Below are 26,675 nucleotides of genomic sequence, written 5' to 3'. Positions count from 1 at the left end.
TTTCCAAGGTATACCAAGTACTGCTGAAATGGTATACTGAAGATGAAATAGTTAAAGTACAAATGGTGAAGTGGGCCATAAACTTCAACAAAGAAATAACAATGGAGGCATGGGAATACTTGTGGAAGAATACAATGAAGACTATGACGTGTACTAATATTAAAGAGAACATGTACAAAATGATTTATCGTTGGTACATGACACCAAAGAAGATTGCGCTAGGGAATTTGAACACTTCTAACAAATGCTGGAAATGTAAAAAACATGAGGGTTCCCTGTATCATATGTGGTGGACGTGTGAGGTAGCTAGGCAGTACTGGGGGGAAATAATAAGAGTAATAAGTGAGATTTTACAATTTCAAATTAATAAGAACCCAGAACTCCTGCTACTGAACTTGGGAATGGAGGACATTCCAGCTCAACACAGGACATTGTTATTTTACATGACAGCAGCGGCTAGACTTTTGTATGCGCAAAAATGGAAAGTACAAGAAGTGCCAACTATTGAGGATTGGATTTACAAATTGCTGTATATGGCGGAAATGGACAAAATGACAAGAAAATTGAGAAACCTTGGCCCAGGACAGTTCAACACAGACTGGGAGAAGCTGAAACAATATTTGGTGAAGAAATGGGAGGTGGGAGGAGAACTGTGGCAGTTTGAGAACTATTGAAACATAATAAAATGCAGAGGGGGGTGACTTTACCGGGGGGCGGAGAGGCAAATGAGAATTTCTAAGCAGCTACCTTGTTAGATTGTTATATATAGAATAATATATAGAATATTGATAGAAAATAATTAACTATAAGGACTGACTAACTAATACTATTTTGGGTAAAAATTGTATAATGTACTAAATTGAATAAGTCTACCTGAAGATATATATGGGTCAAATTGATTGATAACTTTTGATAATAGTTATATAGATGTATATTCAAAGTAGAATAAAAACAATAATATAATTAAATATAACTAAAGCAGAATGAAGATAAGATATGTAGAAAAAGTAACATATAGAGTATAAGTTAAATTGGTGGACTTATATGAATGTATGGTTTATATGGTTTATGGTTTATAGAAATATTTGAAATTTTGAAAAAATGGGACAAATTGTTTGTCTAATATGGAAGAAGGGACTTAAAGATAGGGTACAGAGTATTAAAATAGTTAAAGAATTATTGCTTAGAATAAAGGGAAAGTATATGTTTGGTAGATAGATGAATTTAAAATGAGTAAGGGAAAAGGGACAAAGGGTTCGAAAACTGTTGGAAGTCTACAAAAAGGGGGGGAAAGGGAGGGGGTTAGAAATTGGGAAATGGGGGAATTGATTGTAATGTGAAATTAAATGATTCTAATCCAATAAAAATTTTATTAAAAAAAAAAAGTATTTTCCAGTATCAGATTAAAAGAGGCTGTTCTTAAAACATCTGGAAGATTATCATAATCGGAGATCTTAGTTTATATAAAGGGCTGAGTAAACTCAGCTGTTTTGAAAATCTTCAGATACTGAATACAATGCCTTGCCTTGCATAGCCTAGGCTAGCTCAATCTCATCAGATCTCGGAAGCTAAGAAGGGCCAGCCTTGGTCAGTAATTGGATGGGAGACCTCTAAAGAAAACCAGGGTTGCAGAGGCAGGCAATGGCAACCTGCCACCTGTTATTCTCCTGCCATAAAACCCCCACTAGGGGTCACCATAAGTTAGCTATGGCTTGACGGCACTTTCCACCACCACTGAATATCTTAAGAATTTCCTGGCCAAGAGAAATCCCTGGGTAACTTTGGTTCAGTCACTTTCTCTAGTCTGCCATCCTTATCTAACTCACAGGATTCTGTAGATAAAATAAAAAGGAGAACCATGGATGCTGTCTTGAGTTCTTTGGCAAAAGACCCAGACAAAGTGACCCAGATAGATTTCTCCCTCTATTCTCTGAAACTTCACATGGCATTGACCACATATTTTCAGATTTAAGACCAAACTACTGTTGTGTGTAGTCCACCCCCCTTTTTTTTCTTTTACAAAATAATAATGAAATCAGGCTGCCAACCTCCAGGTGGGGTATGGAAATCACTTAGAATTACAACTGATCTCCAAACTACAGAGATTAGTACCCCAGGAGAAAATGGCAATTTTGGAGGATGAACTCTATAGCATTATACCGCACTGAGGTTCCTCCCTTCCACAAATGCCACCCTCCCAAGGTTCCACCCCCAAATTTCCATGAATTTCCCAACCCGGTTGCCAACCTTATCATGAAGGCTGCATGCTTTTGTCATTCTTCTGATATGGGAAAGAGGACTTCCTAACTCTTCCTCATCCAAGAGGTTTTTGAATGAAAAATTGTCCCTCCATATTGCATTTCTCCTGGGAGGAGGGCTGCATGAAAGAAAAACCCTGGATGGAAAATATATACAGCTGGTTATCATGTGTAGCTCTCATTATTGCTGTTGAAGGACAAGAAATTTCCTTTTGTAAAGCATTGAAGGATATGATTTTTATTTCAGGACATATTAATTTTTTTTTTTTATAAATTTTTTTATTTTCATAACTACAAAACACTACACCAGACTATCACAAGGAAAGGGGAGAGGGAAGGGACAAATGGGGGTGGAAAAAGAAAAGGGGGGGGGGAATGAACTACAAACACTAAACACTACACTTCAATGTTTCCCTTCATACTGTCATAATACAAAAATAGCTCCATAGAATAAAAATGGAGTGGTTAATCATACAGAGAATAAACATTTCAAATTCTGATTAAACTTTCCTCCCCCTTCTAGGTCCCGGACGCAATTCTCTCTGTGCAACCGCTGTTGCGGTGCTCTCCTCCTCCTCCTCCCCCCCCTCCGGCTCCTCCTTTTCTTCGTTCTCGGTGCAGCAGAGTTCTGGGTTTTTATTCTCAAAATCCTTTAGTTGATCTTCTGATAATATCTTATAGGCCTGATCTTTATATCTGAACCATATTCCTTCCGGGAATAACCATTTGTACTTTATTCCATGGTCCCTCAGAAGAGCTGCAAACTTTTTATATTTAAAACGCCGTTTCCGGACTAGAAATGGAACGTCCTTCAAGATCTTGACTTTCAAACCCATAAAGTCCAAATCCGCATTGTATGAGTTATATAGGATGGTGTCCCGAATCTTTTTAGATGAAAAGTCAATAATGATCTCACGAGGCAACTGTCGCTTTGTTGCATATTTTGAAGAAGCCCGACGGACCTCCAAAATGGCGCTTTTAACCTCTTCTTTAGTCGTCCTCGCGGGTGTCGCCAGTAGTTCCGAGACCAAATCCCACAGATCCTCATTTTCCTCCTCTTTCACGTTTTGGAGACGCAAAATTGTCTGCGTTCGTTCCACCTGTAGCCCGATCAGCTGGTTCTCCACCAACTTCAGCTCCTTTTTTGTAGCCTTCACAAGTGACGCACTTTCCAGAGCAGACTTTTCTGCCCCCCCCCCCGCTGCTGCCTTAATGGTTTTCACCTCGCTTTCAATTAAGCCCACCCTTTGATCAGGGAGTCTTCGAGCGACTCCCCCTTCAAAGTAGCCGAGATTGACTTACCGAGAGCGGGACTTTGCTTCCTTGCTGCCATTTGGGGGGGGGGCGCCAACAAAATTCTGGAACTCAACGAAGGGGAAGAGCGAGTCTTCTTCAGATCAACCTCTCCTTCACAAACGCTTGTAAAACAGAAGGGATTCGCTTGTTTACAGGCTTCCGCCTGTTTCTTTTACTTGCCGTTTCTCGTTGCCCGGCGGCACTCGAGGCGCCGCGCACATCTGCCGGCCTCCATAGGGACAAACGGGCAATTCCCCCCCCCGCATTGATTTCGGGGAGTTCTTCCCGCCGCGTCCCGGACCCTGGCTCCCTCCCTGGGAGTCCTGGGGGCTAATCCTTGCGGATCAGCCGCCCGGTCAGGGTGCCCGGTCGTTTCCTCCCAGACCAGCCGAGAGGAGCGTCCGGCATGGCTGAGAAAACGAAACCGAATCATTTCAGGACATATTAAGATATGATTTTTATCTCCATTTTTGTGCCCGTGAAGATGTCTCTGGTCTCAAAGAAACATGGTGTGGTGACGTGGTACAACTCCTAACAGCGGTCCCGCAAAGCCCGAGCAGCATCAGGGAGCCTCCAATGGCCTGGCTGGAAGAAAAAACAGCCAGGCTAGGGAAGGTGTGAGGATGTTGCTGGAGGGTCACGGCCAATGCCGGGAAGCGTGCACTTTAAAAGTGGATGGCCAGCCAGCAAAGTGGGTGGGCGTTGGCAGAAACAGCGAGGAGAGTAGTGAGCGAGAGGCAAGAGGGACAGATGGCTGAGACAGCAGTTGCAGCGCAAATGGCATAGAAAGTGCCTGGGATAGGCAGCTGGCAGAGACGTACCTGAGAGAAGGTACCAAAGTCCTGGACCCGGCGTGTGGCCCGAGAGAGGCACAAATGCCTAGGAGGGCCTACAGTGGCAAGCAAGGCAGGAGGCACTGCTGGCCAGGACTGGCCAGGCAAGGAAGGATCTATCATCTCAAGCTCCCAGCTTCCTAGTGCCTATTTTGTGGGCTTGCCAACTCCTGAAGAACCAGCTCAGCAGCCACTGCATGATGACAGGCACACAAGTGAAGATAGCATGGAGGAGTAAGGTTAGTTAGCACTAGCACAGGTGGCTGATGATGAGATAATGAGGCAACTGCCTGAAGTAAGGGAGACACCCCACTTCTGAGGCCTTGAGGAATGTCACATCTATGGGGGTTTGTCCAAGATTTTTGTGGCAGCTGACAGGAGCCACCTGGAAGAAGAGGACATCATGACAACCCTGGGGTCACAGTTTCCCACTCCCACCATGTCCATGGTGGATTTGACTCACTTTGGAGAATGGCTAGCTAACGCTCAGGGCAGCCTGATTCAGTGAATGATGGACCAATAGAGGGTGGCCCAGAACTGTTGGGTGCAAGAGATGGTTTGGGCAGTGGCCGCCAGGCTGTCTGGCAGCCCCACTTGGGAGGCAACAGGAGGAAGTGGAATGTTTTGGATTCTGAAGATGGCCCTGTTGGATGGCGTGGAGGCTTGTCTTGGTGTGTTTGAGTGGATGACCACAGTGGCAGCAGCCTGGCCCAAGAATCAGTGGGTGGTGCTGTTGGGGCCTTTCCTTATAGGGCCAGCATTAATAACATATCAGTTGCTAAACGCGACAGACACCAACAACTATGAGAAGATGTATTGTCGAAGGCTTTCACGGCCGGAGAACGATGGTTGTTGGGGGTTTTCCGGGCTGTATTGCCGTGGTCTTGGCATTGTAGTTCCTGACGTTTCGCCAGCAGCTGTGGCTGGCATCTTCAGAGGTGTAGCACCAAAAGACAGAGATCTCTCAGTGTCCAGACACTGAGAGATCTCTGTCTTTTGGTGCTACACCTCTGAAGATGCCAGCCACAGCTGCTGGCGAAACGTCAGGAACTACAATGCCAAGACCACGGCAATACAGCCTGGAAAACCCCCAACAACCAACTATGAGAAGGTTGGGCGGGGGAAACCCCCTGTGAGGAATGGCCTCCAGGAGAGGATTACCTGCAGAAACCCCAAGAAAGACTGCAGCTGGCCCATGAATAGGCCCAATAGCATTTGGATCATGCCCGAGCTGCCCAAGAGAAGCAGTACAACTGAACAACAGGGCCAAGGGAGTTGGATGAAGGGGCTGTTAGAGCGAGTGTTAAACAACGCTGCGGAATTAAACGCCGAGCTGGTTAGAGAGGCAAAAGCTTTATTTGAGGAAGTTACATACTTGAGGGAAAAAGGGAGAGATAGATCCTAGCTATCTGACTACATCTTGCAGAGACAGAGAAGAAGTGTGGCAGGAGAGAGAAGAAGCAGGATATTGCCCTGTTTAGCCCAATAGGAGACAAGACAAGGAAATGACCCCCAGGAAACAAGAGAGGTGCTACTCTCACTGTCCTAACCAAGTGATCCTTGCTGCCCCCTGCATGGTAGGCTCTTCTTACTTCTTGCTGCTGCAGTACACCAGACATTGTTATTTCTAACAGGGGCACAGGTACTGGTGCGGTCCCATGCCTTAGGTCAGAGGTGGGGATCCATGGGTGGGTTCATTCCCTGTGGTCGAGTGCCAGGGGAATGTTTATGCCATTAGGGTGGGGCACACATGAGCTCAAACCAAATGGCTTCATATCAAATTGTTAAAGGACTGGAAGGAGGCTGTTACTCTAATAGTGGTGGTTACTGACTTACCCAAAGACCAGGAAGTCCCATACTGGGAGCATGAAGAGATCGGGCTCCTGAAGACGGATCAGGAGGATCTGACCCCAGGATAGTGCAACGAGCTGATAACTTGCTGGAGCGACATAGGAAGCTGTTTTCCTCATAGCCAAGGAGAACATCTCTTGGGGAACACACAATTGACATGGAGCCAGGGAAAGTAGTGCGAGAGCCTCTGAGGCCACCATCCAAGAAAGCCTGGGAGCCCATGTGGAAGGAACTGGAATCTGTGTTGCAAACAGGGATAGTCGAGCCCTCTATAAGCCCCTGTCGGAATCCGATTGTTCTGGTATCCAAGTCTGATGGCTCCTTATGTATGTGTTTGAACTTTAGATGTGTCAATAAAGTATCCTGATTTGATGCCTGCCCCATGCCCCAGCTTCCTCATCTGCTGGAGCACGTGTGGGAGGCCCAATACTACTCTGCGCTGGACATGACTATGGATTATTGGCAGGTGCTGCTGCAAACCCAAGATAAAGAGAAGACGGCATTCGCAACATCCTGGGGCTTGTTCCAATTTGTGATCATGCCCTTCAGGTTGCACAGCTCTGCCACCACTTTTCAGCAACTAGTGGACCAGCTGTTAAGTTGGTGTTATTGGCGTACATTACAACGTAGTAGTGTACAGCAGAATAATGTAAAATCTGGAGTAGTGGAGCCAATACCTACAAAATCTGGAGGTCATTTTCTCAGTCATTGGTAGGCAGAAGTGCACCTGAATGCATGAAAATGTCACCTGGCCAGGAGCACCCTACAACACGTGGGCCGTCTTGTGGGGGGAGGAGAAGTGCAACCAGTGCATAGCAAGGTGAAAGCCCTGCAAAATCTGCCCCAACCAACAACCAGAAACCAAGTCTGCCAACTATTGGGGCTGGTGGGTTACTACAGCTGCTTTGTCCTGCACTTTGCAACCTGGGCAGCCCCCTGACTGACCTTTTGAAGAAGGGTGTTCAGAAGCCAGTCCCCTGGCGACAGGTACACCCAAGGGCTCTGGATCAAATTGTAACTAAGCATCTTAACCAACCCACCAATGCTGCGGGGACCTGATTTTGCATGACTCTTTATGGTCTATTTTGACGCCTTGGGAGTGGGGCTGAAGGTGGAGCTGGCCCAGCTGCATGAGGGATGAGAATACCCCATCCTATTTCTCAGTAGGAAGTTGTTCTCCAGGGAAAGGGCCTACTTGACATTGGAAAAGGAGGTGCTGGCAGTGAAATGGGCCATTGCATCCTGGCGATGTTACTTACTGTGCAATCCTTTCACCTTAGTGACTGACCATGCAGCAGTACATTGGATGAAGCATCAGGGTCAACACAATGAACGGGCCCAGCAGTGGATGCTACCACTGCAACCATATGCATTCACGGACCTGCATTGAGCAGGCTTGGGACACTCTAACACAGATTTCTTGTCACAGTGGCATGCACAAGTGGAGGGGAGCACTGACACCTTAAGGGGAGGGGTGTGTGGCAATGTGGCACCTGGTGTGATTCCCAATAGCAGTCCTGTGAAGTCCGAGTGGCATCAGCGAGCCTCCAACAGCCTGGCTGGAAGAAAACATGGCCAGGGTAGGGAAGACATAGGGATGCTGCTGGAGGGGTGGGGCCAAGGCTGGGAGGCATGTGCTTCAAAAGTGCCCAGCTGGTGAAGGGGGTGGGCATTGGTGGAAACAGCATGGAGAGCAGCCAACAAGAGGTGAGAGTGACAAACAGCCAAGACAGCAGCTGTACCATGAATGGCATGGGGAACACCTGAGAGAGGCAGCTGGTAGTCGTGCCTGGGGGAAGGCACCACGGCCTTGGACTTGGCATGCAGTCTGGGAAAGGCACAAATGCCCAGGAGGGCCAAGAGCAGCAAGTGAGTCAGGAGATACAGCTGGCCAGAACTGGGCTGCAAATGGCCAGGCAAGGAAGGGTCTATCATCCTGAGGCCCTGGCTTCCTAGTGTTTATCCTCTGGAGTTGCCAACCCAGGAAGAACCAGTTCAGCAACCACTGCTTGATGACAGGACCACAGGTGAAGGTGGCATGGGGAAGTAAGATCAGGCTAAGGAGGCAGCCACCTGAAGTAAGGGTGACGCTGCACCTCTGAAGCCTCAGGGAACGTCACACACGGGATGTCCCAGTTTAATATTTCATTCTCTTGCCCCCTGCCCCCCCCAAAAAAATTTACAAAACTTGCCAAGCTCCCAAAATTTGTATGGCTGGTTGAAATTTGGATCATACAAATTCACTCAGCACTAAAGGACTACACTGAGCATATTACACTGAGCAGTTTTTATTTTCAGATTCTTTAATAGAACTTGAGATGAGAAATGGCTTTGTGTCAATCAGAGCTTTAGCTTTACATTTTCATTGACGTGATGGGGTGTTTTCCCACTGCAGGGATCCTGACAGGCTTATGTGTTAATTACAATGCCACCATCCGGACCTGTCAGATTCAGGGCTGGTGCCCAGCAGAGGTGGATACCCAACATGTGTAAGTATTGGGAGAACCCAGTCTCTTGTACTTTTTAAAGTAGAGAAATATTGCCCACACTGTAAATTAGAAGTGGAATGCTGGTCAACTGGTTAGTCAAATAATGTTCAACTGACTGTGGACAAGTATTCCTTGAAACCACAAATTCCCTTGTGTAGGTGGCAGCCTACCTTTTAATTGCATTTGGTGTAATCTAACAACAAAAGCAGGAGAAATTATTTGACTGCTCCATCACCGTCTTTTTGACCAGTCCAATTCCTGTTCTTCAGTTCCCATGGTGACTTTGTTACAGCCTCTAAGCTGGACACTATGCAGCACTGCACCATAGTCCAGCTGGTGGAATCTTCCCAAATCTTAGTGCCCTAGAAGCACTGAGAATGCTGGGTGGGGTTCAGAGATCTTTTTCTGTTTGCTTCTAATGCCATTGTTGAATTAGTACCCCTGTCCACAGAACTGTGCATGGAAATCTCCATAAGGTCAACCAAGGAAAAATTGTTCATATTGGGGGGGGGGTAAAGAAAATAAAGAAGGGGGAAATTCAAAATATTTCAGAACATGTGGGCTAGAGGTCTTGATCTATTCCAAAAGGCTGATTTCAATTATTTTCCTCCCTACAGACCTGTCATGCTAGAAGCAGAGAATTTCACTCTCTTCATTAAGAACAGCATCCGCTTCCCACTCTTCAATTTTGAGAAGTGAGTAATGAGACACTCTCTAACCAAAACTCACATTGCATTCCAGAATTTGATTTCCAGTAAACCTTTGAAAATAACCCATGGAAACTTCCTCTAATGCAGAAATTTCCCATGATCTAACAGAGACGGGAAAATGGTGGTACAGTTGGTGACAGTGCTTCAGCATAAGAATAATCTAGATCACAAGAGCAGTACGCAGACACAGTGCAGGGTATATCAGAATGTGTTTGATTACGAAGAGAGATGCAGTCCCCATCTTTGCATCTTCAAGAGTTCTTAAAAGAGAATTTGCAAAAGCAGTGCTTTGGGTTCAGAGTGCATATCGGCAAGTACATTGTTGGTGTGGTGCTCCAGCCCACAGGGCTGCCAACAGGGATAGCCAGGGGTAGGGGGAACCATAACATTCCATGGGCCCATGTGTATCAAGTTCCCCAAATTCTCAGCTTTCATTTTAAATCTCTAGCCCTTTCCATTGAGGAGATATGGTTTTCCCTTTATATAGCTAGAAAGAAAGAGGATAGAAACTTACTTTTAAAAAAATGAAAACTGGGAATTCAGAGAACTTGAATTATTACTTGTCATAATATTATATCATTATAATGATGTTCTAATGCTAATTTTAAAAAAATTAACGCCTTCTGTGGCAAGGGATGGCTGCTGCGGGGACAATCTCAGGAAAAATGACTGCCATGTGGGTGGGGAAAATCCAAATTTTCCCACTCACACAGCAGCCATCCAGGCTTTCTTGTGATCTTTCTCAAAACTTTAGAGCAAAGCAGGTTTAAGAAAGATCAAACAGAAGCCAGTGAAACCTCAGGAGATACATAAAAATACCACAATGCAGTCAGGAAGGAGGGAAAACCCCACTTTCCACCAGCATTTAAGCTAAGGCAGGTAACTGATGTGAAAGTCACCACAGACTGGTTACTTCACTACAGTGAGGCTGAGTCAAACACTTGCCTATCTTGTAGGGCCTGCCAACCTGCAGGTAGGATCTGGAGATCTCCCAGAATAGCAACTGATCTCCAGACAAGTTCATTCCCCTGTAGATTAGTTCCCTTGGAGAAAACAACTGCTTTGCAGGATGCACAGTATAGAATTATAGCGGCTGAGGTCCCTCCCCTCCCCCAAACCTGCCCTTTTCAGTCTCCACCACCAAACCTCCTGGAATTCACCAATTCAGAGCTAGCAAACCAATTATACTGAGATGCTGCTGAGCCCATCAATCAAGCCAGCATTAGAGCAAGGCAAGACCCCCCCCCCACACACACACACACACCCTTCTTTTCAAATTTTGGTCTAATTTTTTTCTCATCCTTATCCTTGGCTGGGAAGTTAAAACTTATTTAAGAGTAGAACAGCACACCCCTGTTAATATTATGAGCACTCAAGCTCCTGAGCAAGATTCAGGTCCAGTAGCACCTTGAATATATTTATTTATTTGTTGGATTTATGTCCCACCCTCCCCACAAGTGGGCTCAGGACAGGTCACACAACATCATAAAACCACAGTTTAAATATATATATACAATAAACAAAACTTAAAATCATGAAACAATAAAATCAATACATATCACACAACAGATATCACAACAGATATCATTAGACAGTGGAGTAGAACAAAACAGGCAAGGGACCAGCAGGATAGTTCACCAGCACCTCAACCAATCTGGAGGTGACTGTTGCATGGATCACTGTAGCTAGGTCATGGGTGGAGAGGTACAGAGCAATTTGCCTGACCTGCTGAAGATAGAAAAATGCAGATTTGGCAACCAACAAGATCTGAGCCTCTATAGACAAGGAGGCATCTAGAATCACACCCAGGCTTCTCACCACTGATGCAAGTATCGAAAGTGCCCCGTCTAAGGCTGGGAGCCAGATTCCCAAGCTCACCAACCCCCAGCTCAGATACAGGACCTCCATCTTCACAGGGTTCAACTTCAGCCGACCAAAGCCCTGGCCAAAATATCCAGGGCAGCATCCAGCCAGCTGTCCATCAAGAGATACAACTCTTGAGAGAATAGCATACTTTGTATATGAATCGTATGTTGTTGTTGTTGTTGTTGTTGTTGTTGGTAAGCAGCAGCCAGTCAGGGTCAGCAGGCAGTTCCTGACAGCAGCTCCTAGATTTCCCAACCATCTGTCTAAGTAGTAAATCCTTGAGTTTTTCCTTCCTTCCACCCTTTGCATGTATGATGATCTGTATTAATCTGTATTAATGGTTATAAATGTGGAATAGCAAATGTGTTTCTGAATTAACACAAACAATACTGTAGCTTAAAGTACGTGACTATAATTTATGTTTGCGGTTTTTAATATATCTTGTTTTAGAGTTAGTTAAAGCATATATGAACTCTCAGATTAGTAATTAGAACTACCCCCCCTCTAATTAGAAATGATTTAATTACATTTTATGCATTGTTCTAGCAATCGGGTTTTATTTTTATTGTATTGGTGGGACATCTGATACTTGGCCTCTTCTAAATGCAATTTTGCTACTGCAGGCATTAAGTTTCATGTTATATGACAAATAACTTAATTTTTTTTAAAGATAAGTCAATGATCCCACTGCTTCTTATTAAGCACCATTATAAAAGTCTAAACAGCACCCTATTTTGCCCCTGGTTTTGTGCTAGATAAAAAGTACAAACTGAGATTTCTTATGGTTTACTTAAAGGTAAAGGCAGTCCCCTTGCCAGCACCGAGTCATTACTGACCCATAGGGGGATGTCACATCACGATGTTTTCTTGGCAGACTTTTTGTTATGTGGTGGTTTGCCATTGCCTTCCTCAGTCATCTACACTTTGTCCCCAGGAAACTGGGTACTCATTTTACCAACCATGGAAGGATGGAAGGCTGAGTCAACCTTGAGCCGGCTACCTATTATTTTGACTTAAAGTTTTTGTGAACTAGAGCCCTCTTCATCAGACGTAGGTATATATGTGTCTGTAAATAAAAAAAAACCTATAAAATAAGACACATGGCTATTGAGAGAAATTTTGAGAAGCACAGGCTGTGCAAACTGAGTAGATGATATAGTGGGAATCATAAAGGGCTGATAACAAGAAAAACAGTTTTTCAGAATCTTTTTTTTTTAAAAAAAACAAGAGGGTTGTTTGGTAGGATCAGCTTGTCTGGAAAGAAGTTAGAAAAGCTGCTCCTACTACTTTTGCACAATTATGATGGTTTATTTTGACAGAAAAGCTATGTAAATATATAGACTTATAAAAATAATGAACAATGTGAAGAACAGGAAGAGTGTGAATTTTTTTTCTGCCTCACTGCTACAGTTCATCCATAGTGAACTTGATTGCCAGTAGGTTCAGGACAGCCCAAGGGTAGTACTACATCACGTTTCATAATTTACTGCATAAACTGCTATAAGATATGACATCTACTGTTTCAGAAAACTTTAGAAGTGGATTAGACAGATTCATGCAGGTGGACAGGTCCATCAATGACCGTTAGCTATGATGGCTAAATAGAACCTCAGTGTTCAGAGGCAGTAAACATCTGAATGCCAGTTGTTGGGGGCTGTTGCCTTTATTTCATGCTGGTGGGATTCCCAGAAGCATTTAGTTGGCTGGTACAGTATAAATAAGAAGTTGGGTTCAACAGACCTTTGGTTTGATCCAGCAAGACTCTTATTTTATTCTTATGAAAGGTATAGTTCATGTAGTAACCCTATCCTCATTTTACAGAGGGATTTAAAAATATAATTTAGTGATTCCGTAGCTCCTTCTGCATCTTTAAGTATGCTACTGAGTTATTAAAGTCTATGGGAAGAATGCAGTTTTCCAATACAGAGGAAAGACATTCTGTGCATGCTCAGAAGTATTTTTCTTTCAGTACTCAGCCTGTGCTAAAAACAAACTCTTGGACTAAGCCCAAGTCAAATCTTGGCACAAACTGAGTGACAGATTCTAGAAGGGTAGCCATGTTGGTCTATTGTGGCAAAACCAAAAAGGAATCTTATGCCATCATAAAAAAATAACACCACTATCATGGGATTCAGCTATCATGCCTCCTTTCTGTGGAGGATATGGCCATCTTCTTATATCTCTCCAATTTTCGTCCCCGCTTAAGCATCTTTACATTACTACTACTACTAACAACAACAACATTTGATTTATATACCACCCTTTGGGCCAACTTAATGGGAATCATTAAGGGCCACTCAGAGCGGTTTACAAAGTGTGTTATTATTATCCCCACAACAATCATCCTGTGAGGTGGGTGGGGCAAAGAGAGCTCCAAGAAGCTGTGACTGACCCAAGGTCACCCAGCTGGCTTCAAGCAGAGGAGTGTGGAATCAAACCTGGTTCTCCTGATTAGAGTCTTGCCATTCTTAATCACTACTCCAAACGGAGCTTGTTTTTTGGCTTTGAATTCGTAGAAATATTTTAAAGTGCTTTTTCGCTGACTATTTTTTGAGAAAGACTCTCTTTGGTACTGTATCCTATTGCAATCTGCACAGTGTAAATCATAAATTAAGTAAAATCTATAATTTAATAATCCTGTCCCTTTTCTTTTACTGTTTCTTACCTAGTGAACAATTCTTATTTTATTCATGGTGTCCAGAAGCCCAAGTCATTTGTTTTTTATGATATTTGGTTTGAGTTAGGGTCATATGGGGGAGCCCTGATGGAATCTTTTTCCAGGGGCCCAGGGTGGCTCTCAGCAGTCCTGCCTGTAAGGCATGTTATTCTTTCTCCCAGAGCTTCAGGTTTTTGCATTTATTGGGGATGTGGAAAGTGCCCAGTGTGCATCAAAAAAAGAAGGAGCCAGAAAACCAAGTTTCCCTGAATAGCTTGAAATAATCCATATTTGCTCTACGTTTCCATTGGATGTCAAGGAGAATAGCAGATAATCCTATACCCAGTCAAACCACACAACAAAATTAGGTTTTGGAGATCAAAGAGCAGTGCATGCATCTCTGAGCAAACTGCATCTAACTCTTTAGGCTACTCTGATTTATGCTGTGACAGCTGTGGCCATAGTGTTGTTACTGCTAGATGACGAACTGGGTTGTGAAGACTGAGTTTATTGTGCTGAGCTCAGGAATATCTATCTTGCTCTTCCCCTGGGGCCTATGTCTCAGCTAAGTATGGCTTCCTTTGCCTCCTTCCTAGGGGAAATCTCCTACCCAATCTCACAACTGATGATATTAAAACTTGCCGCTTCGACCCTGAAAAGCAACCTTTCTGCCCTATTCTGCGCCTAGGGGATATTGTGAAACTTGCCAAACAAGACTTTGCCAAGTTGGCCAAAACGGTGAGGATTTCTGCTGCACGAGTACTTTGAGGCCTTTGTGGTGTAGTGGGCAGTGCTGGGCTTGGAAGCCCAGGCTTAATAAATACCCAGTCATCTGTGAAGGTATCTGGGTGGCTTCATTCTACCTTTCCTTGGAGGATTGTTAAAAAGCTAAACTGCTGCACTGATCTCCTTTGAGAAAAGGCAGGATATATGTAACAACATAATTGATGAAACGTACATGTATGGTAGATCAGCAGAGAATTTTACTGGTAACAGATAGCCATATATATCAGATCACATCCCTGTACTCTTGATTGATTAATCCAGAATAACTACTACCTGATCACAATCACTAGCATGGGTTAGAATTTCCACTCCATGACTGAGCAGGTGGAAATATTTAACCTTCTTTTGCCTAATCACCTTGATTGTGTGTATATATGATCAAACCTTTAAAATTAGTTAATTGGTAATTAATTTGCATTGTGTATCTTTACAAGGACTCTGTACATACAAAGTTTCATGCCATTGCTTAGCAGCTGGGAACTCCCGGCTCTCTGTAAAGATACTTGTCCTGATGCTTTGCTTGTTTGCCCAGGGTGGGATAATAGGGATCAAGATTGGATGGGTATGTGACTTGGACCACTCCTGGGATCACTGCGTCCCCAAATATTCCTTTACCCGACTTGACAGTGTCTCTGAAAAGAACAACGTCTCTCGTGGATACAATTTCAGGTAAATCTGGAGCATCAGTCCTAAATCAAAGCAACACTTAGAAATTTCTCCCTTCCACTGCAATACCCTGTGAACTTGCATTTCTCCCCACACTTTCCTCACTGACTTGCATAAGTAACATTTTTCTTATTATATTTCCCATATCCTCCACTTACAGAATATTGCCTTCTACACAGGCAACCCAGAGAATATTATTTTATTTATTTTATTTATTTAGATTTCTATTCCACCCCCCCCCCAAGAAGGCACAACTTTCCTGCTACACGATTTGTCTCACATATAGACACATCTGATATGTGCCTACATACTGCCATCCAAATATAGATAATGATGATAGTAAGGATCTTTAAGGGCTATGCTTATTTAGTGCTTCTCAAACTTCTGATGTGTGCGTAAAGTGCCGTCAAGTCATAGCCAACTTATGGCAACCCCTGCTGAGGTTATCAAGGCAAGAGATGTTCAGAGGAGGTATGCCTTTACCTGCCTCTGTGTAGTAACACTGGACTTCTTCGGTGGTCTCCCATCTGAGTACTAACCAGGGCTGACCCTGCTTAGTTTCCAAGATCTGATGAGATCAGGTTGCCTGGGCCATCCAGGTTGGGACATGCTTCTGATGCATGAAGTATATTATTTCTGAATTAAGACTGCAGTAACACTGATGTATCCACTCTAAAAGCAGTTTGCAAAGGCTAGTGCCTTCTAGCCACAAGTTGCCATGGCCAGGAGGCACCTCCTTACATGCACACCATTTGCAATTCATTCTCCTATGTATTTATTTTTAGTCCACCTTTTTCCTTGACACTTGAGGAGCATTGTAGAATGATAATGCAATAAAAATAGTTACATATATACAAACAATGCAGTACATGACTACATTATCACAATTGTATTGTTCAAGCCTCTAATGTGCAGTAAAACCTCACCCTTATATTTGTGTTGCATGTATGTGCACATTCAAATGAGAGAATAAACAGGAAATATACATGTTATGTGCATACCTTTCTCTTGTCCCCAGGTATGCCAAGTATTACAAGCACGAAAATGGAACAGAGTACCGCACGCTGATGAAAGCATATGGCATTCGCTTTGATGTTCTGGTTTATGGGAATGTGAGTATAGCAGGGCAGTCATGCAAGCAAGAGAAAACTCAGATTGGATAGAGGAGTTATGTGATCTGGTAGAAGAAAATGAAGTGATAACAGGGTGCAGCTATATGAGGCCCACAACAGTATATTTGTTTTAAAAAACATTTAGCAATATTTTTTATTTCTTGTTAAGGAAATAGATCTGTAGTTGAGTAAAGATGGGCTGAAGGAAGAAAGAGAAAAATAAGAGACAGGAAAGAATAAGAGAGAGATACCTATCTATATTTAAATGTTCTGGTATACTAGTAAGCAGGTCTTTTGGCTTCATGGAAGCAACACTAGGATACTTAAAGAACAGAATGAAAAGTACAATTAATTATTCAGTGGTAACAGTGATAATAGTTGTTTTTGAGGTGAGTTTATATTTTAAATGGGAAGCCACCTAAATATACACAGAATGATTTTTTTAAAAAATCTTGCTTGTTCACAAGTTTTCTGTGCCTTAGGCCTTTCTTAGTGAAGAATTGGTACAAACAAACTAGTTATATCTTGGCTAGTTCTCTGGTTACATTTGTTGAAAATAAGGGCTCCTATTCTCCTGATCTGATCAACAGTCACGGAGTGAAACAAACTGGCCCCCCAATCCCAGTTACTGTGTTCTTGCTGTCAAAGAGTGGCAGATCCTTGGCTGTTAAAGTTGCCACAGTGGCTTTCCACAGGGAGCTGTGAGAGGAGATGAATTCTTATGAATGGCAGGATAAACCATTTCATAAGGAAGAAAAGTTGGTTTACTCCCTGAATATTTTGTTCACTTCTGTGCCAGCCCTGATTTCTTTGAAGAGAAAACCTTTATACGTGCTAATTCTGCCTTTTGTTCTCTCAGGCTGGAAAGTTCAACATCATACCCACCCTCATCAATACTGTGGCAGCCTTCACATCTGTTGGGGTGGTAAGTATTTTGATTCACCCAAGATTAGGCCATATCTCTTCTTTTCATTGTTTATTCCACATAAACCAGTATGGTTTGGAAGAGACCCCCTACCATTCATTTATGTGTTTAGGTAGTTGTTTAGTTGTTAGAATGTAGCGCAGCCTCTCCTAATAAGGTTACTAGATGTTAGCTAGAGGAAAACCTATCATTCAAGTATAGCAAATGTATTCTGTTCCTGGACTGCACTAATAGTCCAAGTGTTCCTCCATGTGGGAAATTCAAGATAGAACTGTGGAGGTTCAAAGATTTACACATGAGGGTAGATCTTATGGAGCATTTTCTATGCGTGGAAGGATTTCTCCCCTTAGCGCATGATTTTCTTTCCTCACTTACCCTACTGCAGCCCCAAATGCTGCCTGAAATGCTGCTGCTGGGGGACATGGTACCCTGAGGCAGCTGTGTGAGAGAGAGGTGCAGAAGTTGTACTCTGCCTAGTGAAACTCTATACACTCCTGGAGAAATGCTATGGAATCGGCCCCATGGCCTGAGTCTGCATTCCTGAGTTTGCTGAGCCTGGTTCACACTGGGTTTTTTTTTTCACATTTTCTTCCTTCTTCCAGTATGCAGAAGTCTGTCATCTCAAGATCTCTGTTAACCCAGTACTGTACAGGGCTGATTGAGGGATTTTATTAACCCCAAAATACAGTGGTTCTCTAAATATTCTGATATCATTGGCATTATAAAACAAAAATCTCATTCCTCTTATTTTTAGCTTAAGCAGCGGCTTTTTTGCACTGTATTTTTAATGCAACAGATGTCCTATTGATGTTGACATGGTCTCAGTTTATAAGTATGAAGATTCAACTAATCAGTCAATCAAACTAATGATCAAATTAGGTTACATGCATTTTATGAGTGTGTGTAGATGATGGCTTGTAGTTTAGCTTGCAGAAGACATGAGGAGTTCTGATGTCCAAGAGAGCAGCAATGAAGAGGAATGTCATGTGGGCGACTAAGAGTGCAGCTGCACAAGCTATTAGAAATAGCTATATTTTGATTGGTAGCAGAATTACTCAGTCAGAAGCGTTTCTCTCAACATGCAGTAATTTATCTTCAGGCAATCAAACTGTAGAAAAGACAGAACTTACAGTTTATTGAGGTAGATTCCATTCATGATGATATCTTGGAGTAGAAAGAGTCATAGTTTAAAAAATTACTTTCCCTATTACCATGGCCAAATAGTTCACTGTTGAGGCTGCTTGTGCATGTGTGGATGGTGCCTTCATGGCAGGAGCTCAGAAAAATACATACTCCCCCTTAGGAAAGCCATGAGCCAGGAAGGGGAGAATCTTCCAAGGGTCATTCACCAGGGTGACTAAGGCTGTGTTGGCCCAATAATCAGACTAGAAGGGCGTAAACCAGAGTGTAAAGGATCTAAACAATTTGCCTCATCCAGGAAAACTTGAAGCTGTCCACCCACCACCCGTTCAAACACTTTGTTCCAAATGGAACATTTGTCCCCAGATTGATAGTTGTTGTGATCTCCTGGGTCCAGGGTAGGGTTCTTTAAAAGGCTGTTTCAAGGCTGGGGTGACTACCCTCTCTCTCAAGAATGCATTCACTAACTCACGGACCCAGTCTCCCAATCCCTCCTTGGTAGATTTAAGTAGCCAGGAAGGACAAGAGTCATACAAGCAGGTGGTAGACCTCAAACCTCCAAGGATCTTGTTCACATCCCAAGACTGAATAAACTGAAATCTATCCCAAATAACCAAACAAGTTGGCACCCTGACATCATCTGCCCCTGTCACTACTAATGTAGAGTCCAAGTCGGAACGGGTAAGAGAGATTTTATCTTCAAAATGATCACAGTGGGCCATTGAGCAGCTCACCTCTTCCTGCAGGCCTGTTCCCAACAGGCCTCTCTGATCACCTGGAACAACTTGTGCTATGCAGGGTTCCTATACCCTCCCAGTGGGTATACCCTTTGAAGTCTCCTCGTGCTCCTAGAGAGGCATGATGGCATCACTTCTGGGAAGTGACATCATCATGCCAGCCATGGGTGTGCTCCCGCACTTCGCGTGGGGGTAATTCTGACCTGTTTGGGGTCAAAATTGGCCCCAGTGAAGCACAGGAGCACACCCGCAGCCAGTGCTTCCTGTCACTTCAGGAAGTAATGTCATTGCGCTCTGCCAGGAGCATGCCTGGTACACACTTTCCCAGGTTGCCTGCTGGTGGCAGGCAATCACCAGGGGGATTTCCACCTTCTGCCAATCACCAGCAATCAGTGGGTAACCAGGCAAACCCCAGGAGATTGCATGCCACTGATGGACAACTGGTAAGCCTACCGCTATCATGACCCCCTCCAACCAACCCAGTGACTCTGACTCAGAGGGCTCCAAGGAAAAGCCTGAGGTGCCAAGGCAAGGAGGATCAGGAAGGGCCTGACACTGCAGAGCCTCCTGTTGACTGTGCTCTAGCAGCACCAGAAGCCACAAGGCCGGAGCTCACAAGGAAGACCTTGCCACCAGCCTCTGAGATAGCCATCAAGCCTCCACTGGGCAGGATGTGAACTTGGGCTCATAGGGCCTCAGGACACGCTCCCATTCCACAAGCATGGCATCAGCAGAAGGCCTTGGCTAAGGTAGTGAAAGGAGGTGAAGTGCCAGACTGGCAGCACACAATCCCAGTCTGGATCCAGAACTGGAGTCTGATCATAATACTGCTTTGCAAGATCCGGGCTCAAAAACAGCACAGTCTCAGAAGCCTCAACACCTGCCAGCAAGTGCAGCTGAGCCAGATTAACCCTCAGCCTATTTAGGCTGATGTTTGAGAAGGCTGTCTTGGTGGATCAACTGGTCCACTAGGCACAAGCCCTGTGCTCCAAGCTCCCGTCTACATTCCCAAGTCTAGCCAGCCAAAACTGAGGCCTTATTCCAATTGAACCTAGACCTTGCCTGCCTGCAGAGCGCAGGACATCCACTGTTTTTTCCTGTCTTTGGGGGGCAAGGGTGGGATGGGACAAGTTTTGTCTTGCAGTTAACCTTTTAAAACTGCTTTTATTGTTGGGGGGGCGTGCTTTGTTTTTTTCCAAATTGCTTGTTTAAATGTTTTTGTTAGTGTTCTACTCAGCTGCTGTTCGTTTATTTGCCAAACCAGATTAGACAATCTTACCCAGATTTCAGGTATCCCTGATTTTTGGGGGTCCCTGAAACCAATATCCAGATAACGCTATTTTTGTGCTCACCCCTATTTGCCACTATCACTGCCACAGGGTATGCTTTAAAATGAGCTTTCAACCATGTCTTATTGGATTTGTCCAGCGTCTTCCTCCACTGTCATTCTAGCCATCTCTCTTTTCTTTTCATCTCTGTACCTCAGTAAAGCAAAGAGCTCACTGGGCTCCGACTCTCTGGAGAGGGCATCTGGGAGCAATCATCTCAACCACTCTTGTCACTTCCTTCTTCCAGAGGTCAACCAAGCCATTTTAATAGGTCACCCCCTCTGCAGAGCTATTAGTGATCTGTCCATGACAAAGGAACCGTTGTCAATTCTTCCATCCTCAGATCACATTCCTCCTGCCCAGCACAAAATACCAGATCAAGAGTGGACTTGCACAATGTGCACAACCAGTTATTACCTGAGACAGGCCCATGGTTATCATAGAGGCCATGAAATCCTGAGCTGTTTCTGACAAGACAGCCTTGGCATTGTTGTTGAAGTCCTCCGGGACTCCTAGCTTAGGAGGTCCAACATCACCCCCAAGACCACTTCTATCAGCTCACGCAGGGAGATTGTTGGGCAGCAGAGTGGGCAGTACACCAACAGAATCTCAGTCCTGTCAGTCCCAACATTTAGGTACACAACCTAGAAACCGGTAGTGTTTACCATGACAAAAAAAGACAAAAATTGAGTATAAAATGTAGATCATGCCTGAGGACAGTTATGTCAACTTATTTCCTTGTACCTATTGTCCATCAGTCTGCCGGAGCCACCCTGAAGTAATGTTGGAGCAATAATCTGAGTCAAGCAACATGCTGAATTGATGGGTCTATCATATCAGACCTATCAATCCTAGAGTTCCTTTTGCATATGCAGGAGTAAGGAACACTGGGTGGGAAGAGCAAGCAGAATAAGACAGTGGGAGCAAGTGCCACTGCTGCTTCTGGTAGGATATGCAGGCCCAAATTATATGTAAGTTTCTAATTCACTCACAGTTGCAAGCATGCATTCTCCCTGCTGCCATGTCTGGTGGTGGCTATAAATATACATCAGGCAACCGGAAATGTAAAAGAAAGAAGCTAAAAGACACCAATTTTTCAAATCGAACAAAGCCTTTCTGCAGTCAGGCAACAATATAGTAACTAGGGAAGCAGATGACGAAATCAAGATTAAAATGATTTCAATATAGAGACTGAGTTTGTGGGAGCTAATAAGTATACATAGCCCTACAGATTCTTTGCACACTGCCAGTGAATATGGAAGAAGCTGAAAGAAGTTTCAGCAAACTAGCACTCTTCAAAAATAGCAGATGTTCTACAATGGGGCAAGAATCATTAAGCAACCTAACCATCTTGTCTATTAAATGTGAACTTACAAGAGAAATTGACTTCAGAGGGACTAGTTCATGATTTTGCAATGACAAAGGCCAGGGAAATAAAGCTTTAAGTTAATTGGCCTAATATTTGCAGTCACGTTGATCCATTCGATTTGGTTTGTTTAAAAGCCATTGACAGGATAATCCCTTTTTAGTGACCAAAAAGTTGTAGAATTGTAAGACTCTCAGGCTGGGAGTTGTTATTGAACAAAAGAAACAAATGCCTTCATAGGAAACCACAATATTGCCAGTCTTAAAGTGATAATGACGAGTTATGTCTATGTGAATTGGGTATGTTCAAGTGTACAGTTCATATTTTGTTGGTGTTTGTATGGCTTATGGCTTCGGCTGGAAAAGTAATAAACATATTATTATTAATATTGCCAGTCTTCAAGCCTTGGTTTCTGTGTAGGGTAGGAATTACAACTGATTTCCAGACAGAGGTCACTTCCCCTGGAGAAAATGTTTTTTTGGAAGGTGGACTCTGCAACATTATACTCTGCTGATGTTTCTCCCCAGTAGGGTTTCCAAATGGTCTTTAAAAAAATACAGGACACAGGGAGAAGGAGTTTCCCAGTACTCGCTGAAGGATAATTCTTCATGTTCATGCTTTGCAAGAATGTGCTCCTGGCCCCAGTGCAATGATGTCACTTCCGGAAGGGATGTCATTGCATCACCCAGCCTTTGCAAAGGGCTCCACTTGCCAAGGGCCTAGCTGAGGTGTACTCTCCCTTGTGCTTGCCCTTTTGGCATGCCTCTGCCCAGCCAGCCCCAGAGGATCACCACTGCTGCAGCAGGACATAGGGCTGCAGCCTTACCAGATATCAGCTTATTTTCAGGGCAAAGTGGTGGGGGGCGGGCAGACTCACTGGCTACTCCCCTGGTGTGCAGGAGGCAGAGTGGGCAGTCTGGGCAGGCAAGCAAGAAATGGAGCGAGGGGCTCTCCTGCTGCTCCTGCATGCATGGCCCCAGGTGTCCCACACACAAAATACTGGATATTTATGTGTCCAATATTTTTCCTCCATTTCCCCTGACAGTCCAAGAAAATAACGAATAGTCCAGGTGAAAACTGGGCATCTGGCAATCCTACTCCCCAGGTTCCTCCCCCAAATCTCCAGGAATTTTCCAACCCAGCATCAGTAATTCTGTTTCTGTGACTAAAGGGCAGGGGAAGGAGGCAAGCCCCTTTTTCCTGGCCTGTTTTGGCCTTTGAGGGAGGACTCATCACAGCCAGGCCTGACAGCAACCACTGGGTGACTGGCTACCATGCAGCTTGTATGACTGACTAACCCAGGACTGGCTGCTTGCTACTGTTCAACAGCAGCCACCCCACTAAAGCCAGTGTGGTGTAGTGGTCAGAGTTTCAGACTAGGATTTGGGAATCCAGGTTTAAATCCCGACTCCACTGTGGAAGCTCACAGGGTGACCTTTGGCCAGTCACATACTCTCAGTCTAACTTACCTCACAGGGTTGTTGTGAGGATAAAATGGAGGACAGGAGAATGATGTACTCTAGGCAGAAACCAATGTGGCCTTCCCATAAAGCAGAACTTGGAACATAGTTATTTCCATTTCATGGCACCATGAAAATGGAATAATAACTACCTACCTCATTTTTGGAAACGATGACATGAGAAATAACGCGAAAGAGCCACCAGCGTTCTGTGAGTAGGGCACTATTTTTAAGATGTGGGGAAATGGCCTAGGTTTCATTCTCAACTGTGGAGATAGATTCTACCTGCATTTTGAAAGGAGGCCAGCAATTACTGTGGTTGAGCACAGTACAAGACAAAAGACAGTATGTACCTATATCAATCATACTTTCAGACACCACCATGACATTAATCTGAAAATGTTGATTGGAGTTGTATAAACTGTTATGCCAAGAGGGTTTTTTTCTCCATTCTATACCATTTTGCTTCTCTGCATCTGAAGAAATAAGGCACCTCAGCTGCATTCTTCTCTCTTCAGGGTACAGTCCTGTGTGATATTATTCTCCTCAACTTCCTCAAGGGAGCAGACCAATACAAAGCCAAAAAATTTGAAGAGGTGAGTGTGTGTGTGTGTGCATGTGTACAGTACACAATTTTACAGTAGCTGTCCTACTTCTGCCAAAAAGGGGAACCTGTAGGTTATGATGTTGTATATGCTCTGTTCTATGTGAAAGAATTTACATCTATTCCTCTTCCCTCCCAACCTCCTCAGTCCCCATGGGAACCAGGGTTATTGTTAACTCTATAAATCTTTCCTCTGAACTTCCACCTACCATTTCTTCTTGTATTTTCCAATGTTCCTCAGCCCAGTTCTGAGCATGGATCTGTTCTGTTTGCCTATTCCAACTTAGATCCAATTCTACTGAGACCTGTTTCCCAGAGTCTGCATAAACTTATTTATTAATTAAAATATTTATATTCTGCCTTTCTCCAGGGATTCAAGGCAGCTAACAGAATGCCAAACTGTAAACGTATAATAAAATACAGAAAAAATAGCCAACATTTATAAGACCAGCAGCCAACTTGGCTCAAATATACAAAACTAGAACCCCACAGCTAAAAGCCTCCCAAAATACTGAGGCCTTATATGCCTTCCTAAAGATAGACAAATAGGGCCACCTCCAGACTTCCTCAAGCAAGCTCTTCCACGGAGTTAGTCCAACACCCCAACCCCCCAAAAAGATCTTGCACTGCACAGAGGGGGAAAAAAGTTGTATCTGTGCAAGGAAATAACAGGTGACAAGAAGAACAGCTAAAATACAAGTTTATGGAAGTGTTCATATTATCCAGACTCCAGCATGCCAGTTGCAAGATCAAACCAGCAGGAATGTCTGCCTAGTTCTTTTTAGACACAAGCTAATAGAAGACCTGATCAGACTGTCCTTTAAATTAAAATATTTCTTGTAAGTGACTACAAACTTTGAATAGTTGAGATTCAGATGTTTTACTCAGATGAAGAAATGAAGAATATGACTACAGGAAGCGGGAAGCTAGACATTTCCTTTTTCTGTGGTAGAGCCTGGTCTAGGTACTTTCTTTCTCTACCCTGTAATATTTTCTGAATCAGTGTGGCATAACAACCTAGCATATAAACAAGAACACATCAGAAACCTTACATTTCCAGAAAAAAGATGTTTACTAAAACATGGTTCCTAATCTAAACTAATATGGCTAAGGTGTATTAATGTAGTCAGATGTTGCATTTATCCACAACCAAGACATAACACCCTGTTTTTTAAGGAACCACCAAGAAGGGCACCTCCACAAGGGGGATTTCAGCCAATCCCAGTCTCATTTGCCCTGGATTCCCAGCATCAGATGCTTTCCCATCTTAAACTGTTAAAGGTACTTCCAACAGGTAGGCAGAGACAATAGAATTAACCAAGGGTTTGGAATGGGCACTTTCTCTTGGTAGAGTTGCAAATTGTAAAGAAAGAAAAATATTTAGGGGGAGGATCAGGCTTGTCAAGTAGACCATCAGAGTTCTCCTTTTGTTCAGGAGGTTAATTTCTTAGCTGTCCTTTGCATTACGAAGGCTCTAGAAAATGTATGTTGGCACAATTTGCATGTGAAGATAAAGGGAGGGGGGCTTCTTTGGAAAGGAAGGCCATTTTCCATATGGAGCTTAAGTTTAGTATGTGGGCTTATCTCATAAGGAGGTTCTTGAAACGTTTCAGAATAACTTTGTACGACATTGTAAAGCTACTTTATAGTCTCCAAGGAATTTCAGATGCTGCACAGAGCTGAATGTTTGGTTTAGAATAAACCACAAAATATTTTTTATAATCTCCTATGTAAATTATTTGAAAAAATGCAATATAAGTAATTTGTATAACTAGTTAGGTGCATAGCCATGCTGGTCTCTGAGGTGCCACTGGACTAAAATCCTGCTGTTGTATAAGTAGTGTTTATGTTAAGTTTCCTTGGCTTCAGCCTTTGGATTGAGAGGAGCAGGAGGCAAGGCACAGAGGGAGGAAGATCCCTTAGAGCATCAGCCTCCATTAACCTTACACACTTTTCTCCAAGCAGTGCGAGAACAGTAGCTCAGAGGTGTTTAAAGCACCCCCCCTTCCCAATTAAGGCACTGTCTCTTTTCTCCTTTTCTCTTGCCCAGGTGACAGACCAAGTGTTGCATCCAGCCAGCTCCAGCAACCCCATGTACCGGAGCAGCCAGACTTTGGCAGGTCGTTGTGAGGAGAAACAGTCTACTGATTCCGGGGCCTATTCAATTGGGCTCTAGTAAACAAGGAGCCTTGAAGAGGACAAGGATACATTCACTACTTTGGTCTGTTATCACAGGCATCCCCCCCCACACACACACATCTTAGCCCTTCAGCATGAACCCTCTTATCACCTTCCTACTGGTGAGGGAACTGGTTGGGTTGTTTTTAGGGCCTCACACATCGCATTCTTCCTCCTCTGTTTTTCATTTTCTTTAGAAACACATCATGTCTCACCTCTCCAGGGGGAGCTCACTCACATCAAAACAGAAGACTTAAGTTTTCCCATCCTCTATCTTAGGAAAATGCCAAGGAAAAATATTATATGGAAGAAAAATATCTGGATCTCTCCAGAACAAAATATTAACTTCTGTGAATTGGTGCAGGGAAGGGGAACATGTATGAGACCCCCAATAAAAATGAAAAATGTACAGAC

General features: G+C 43.8%; 1 protein-coding gene across 1 annotated transcript in view; it reads left to right on the top strand.

Moving 5' to 3' along the window:
* P2RX3 (purinergic receptor P2X 3) overlaps positions 1 to 26,259 on the top strand; it is a 53,679-nt gene extending 27,420 nt beyond the window's left edge. The window contains exons 5-13 of the mRNA XM_054972239.1: positions 1,299 to 1,301; positions 8,634 to 8,727; positions 9,345 to 9,422; positions 14,556 to 14,697; positions 15,278 to 15,414; positions 16,430 to 16,523; positions 17,383 to 17,448; positions 23,998 to 24,075; positions 26,134 to 26,259. Coding sequence (XP_054828214.1) covers positions 1,299 to 1,301; positions 8,634 to 8,727; positions 9,345 to 9,422; positions 14,556 to 14,697; positions 15,278 to 15,414; positions 16,430 to 16,523; positions 17,383 to 17,448; positions 23,998 to 24,075; positions 26,134 to 26,259 — 818 coding nt within the window. The remainder of the gene's footprint in view (positions 1 to 1,298; positions 1,302 to 8,633; positions 8,728 to 9,344; positions 9,423 to 14,555; positions 14,698 to 15,277; positions 15,415 to 16,429; positions 16,524 to 17,382; positions 17,449 to 23,997; positions 24,076 to 26,133) is intronic.
* Positions 26,260 to 26,675: the final 416 nt, after the last annotated feature.

This window comes from Eublepharis macularius, chromosome 2 (genome assembly GCF_028583425.1).
Source record: "Eublepharis macularius isolate TG4126 chromosome 2, MPM_Emac_v1.0, whole genome shotgun sequence".
Lineage (NCBI taxonomy): Eukaryota > Metazoa > Chordata > Lepidosauria > Squamata > Eublepharidae > Eublepharis > Eublepharis macularius.
This window is presented reverse-complemented; position numbering and strand designations above follow the sequence as displayed.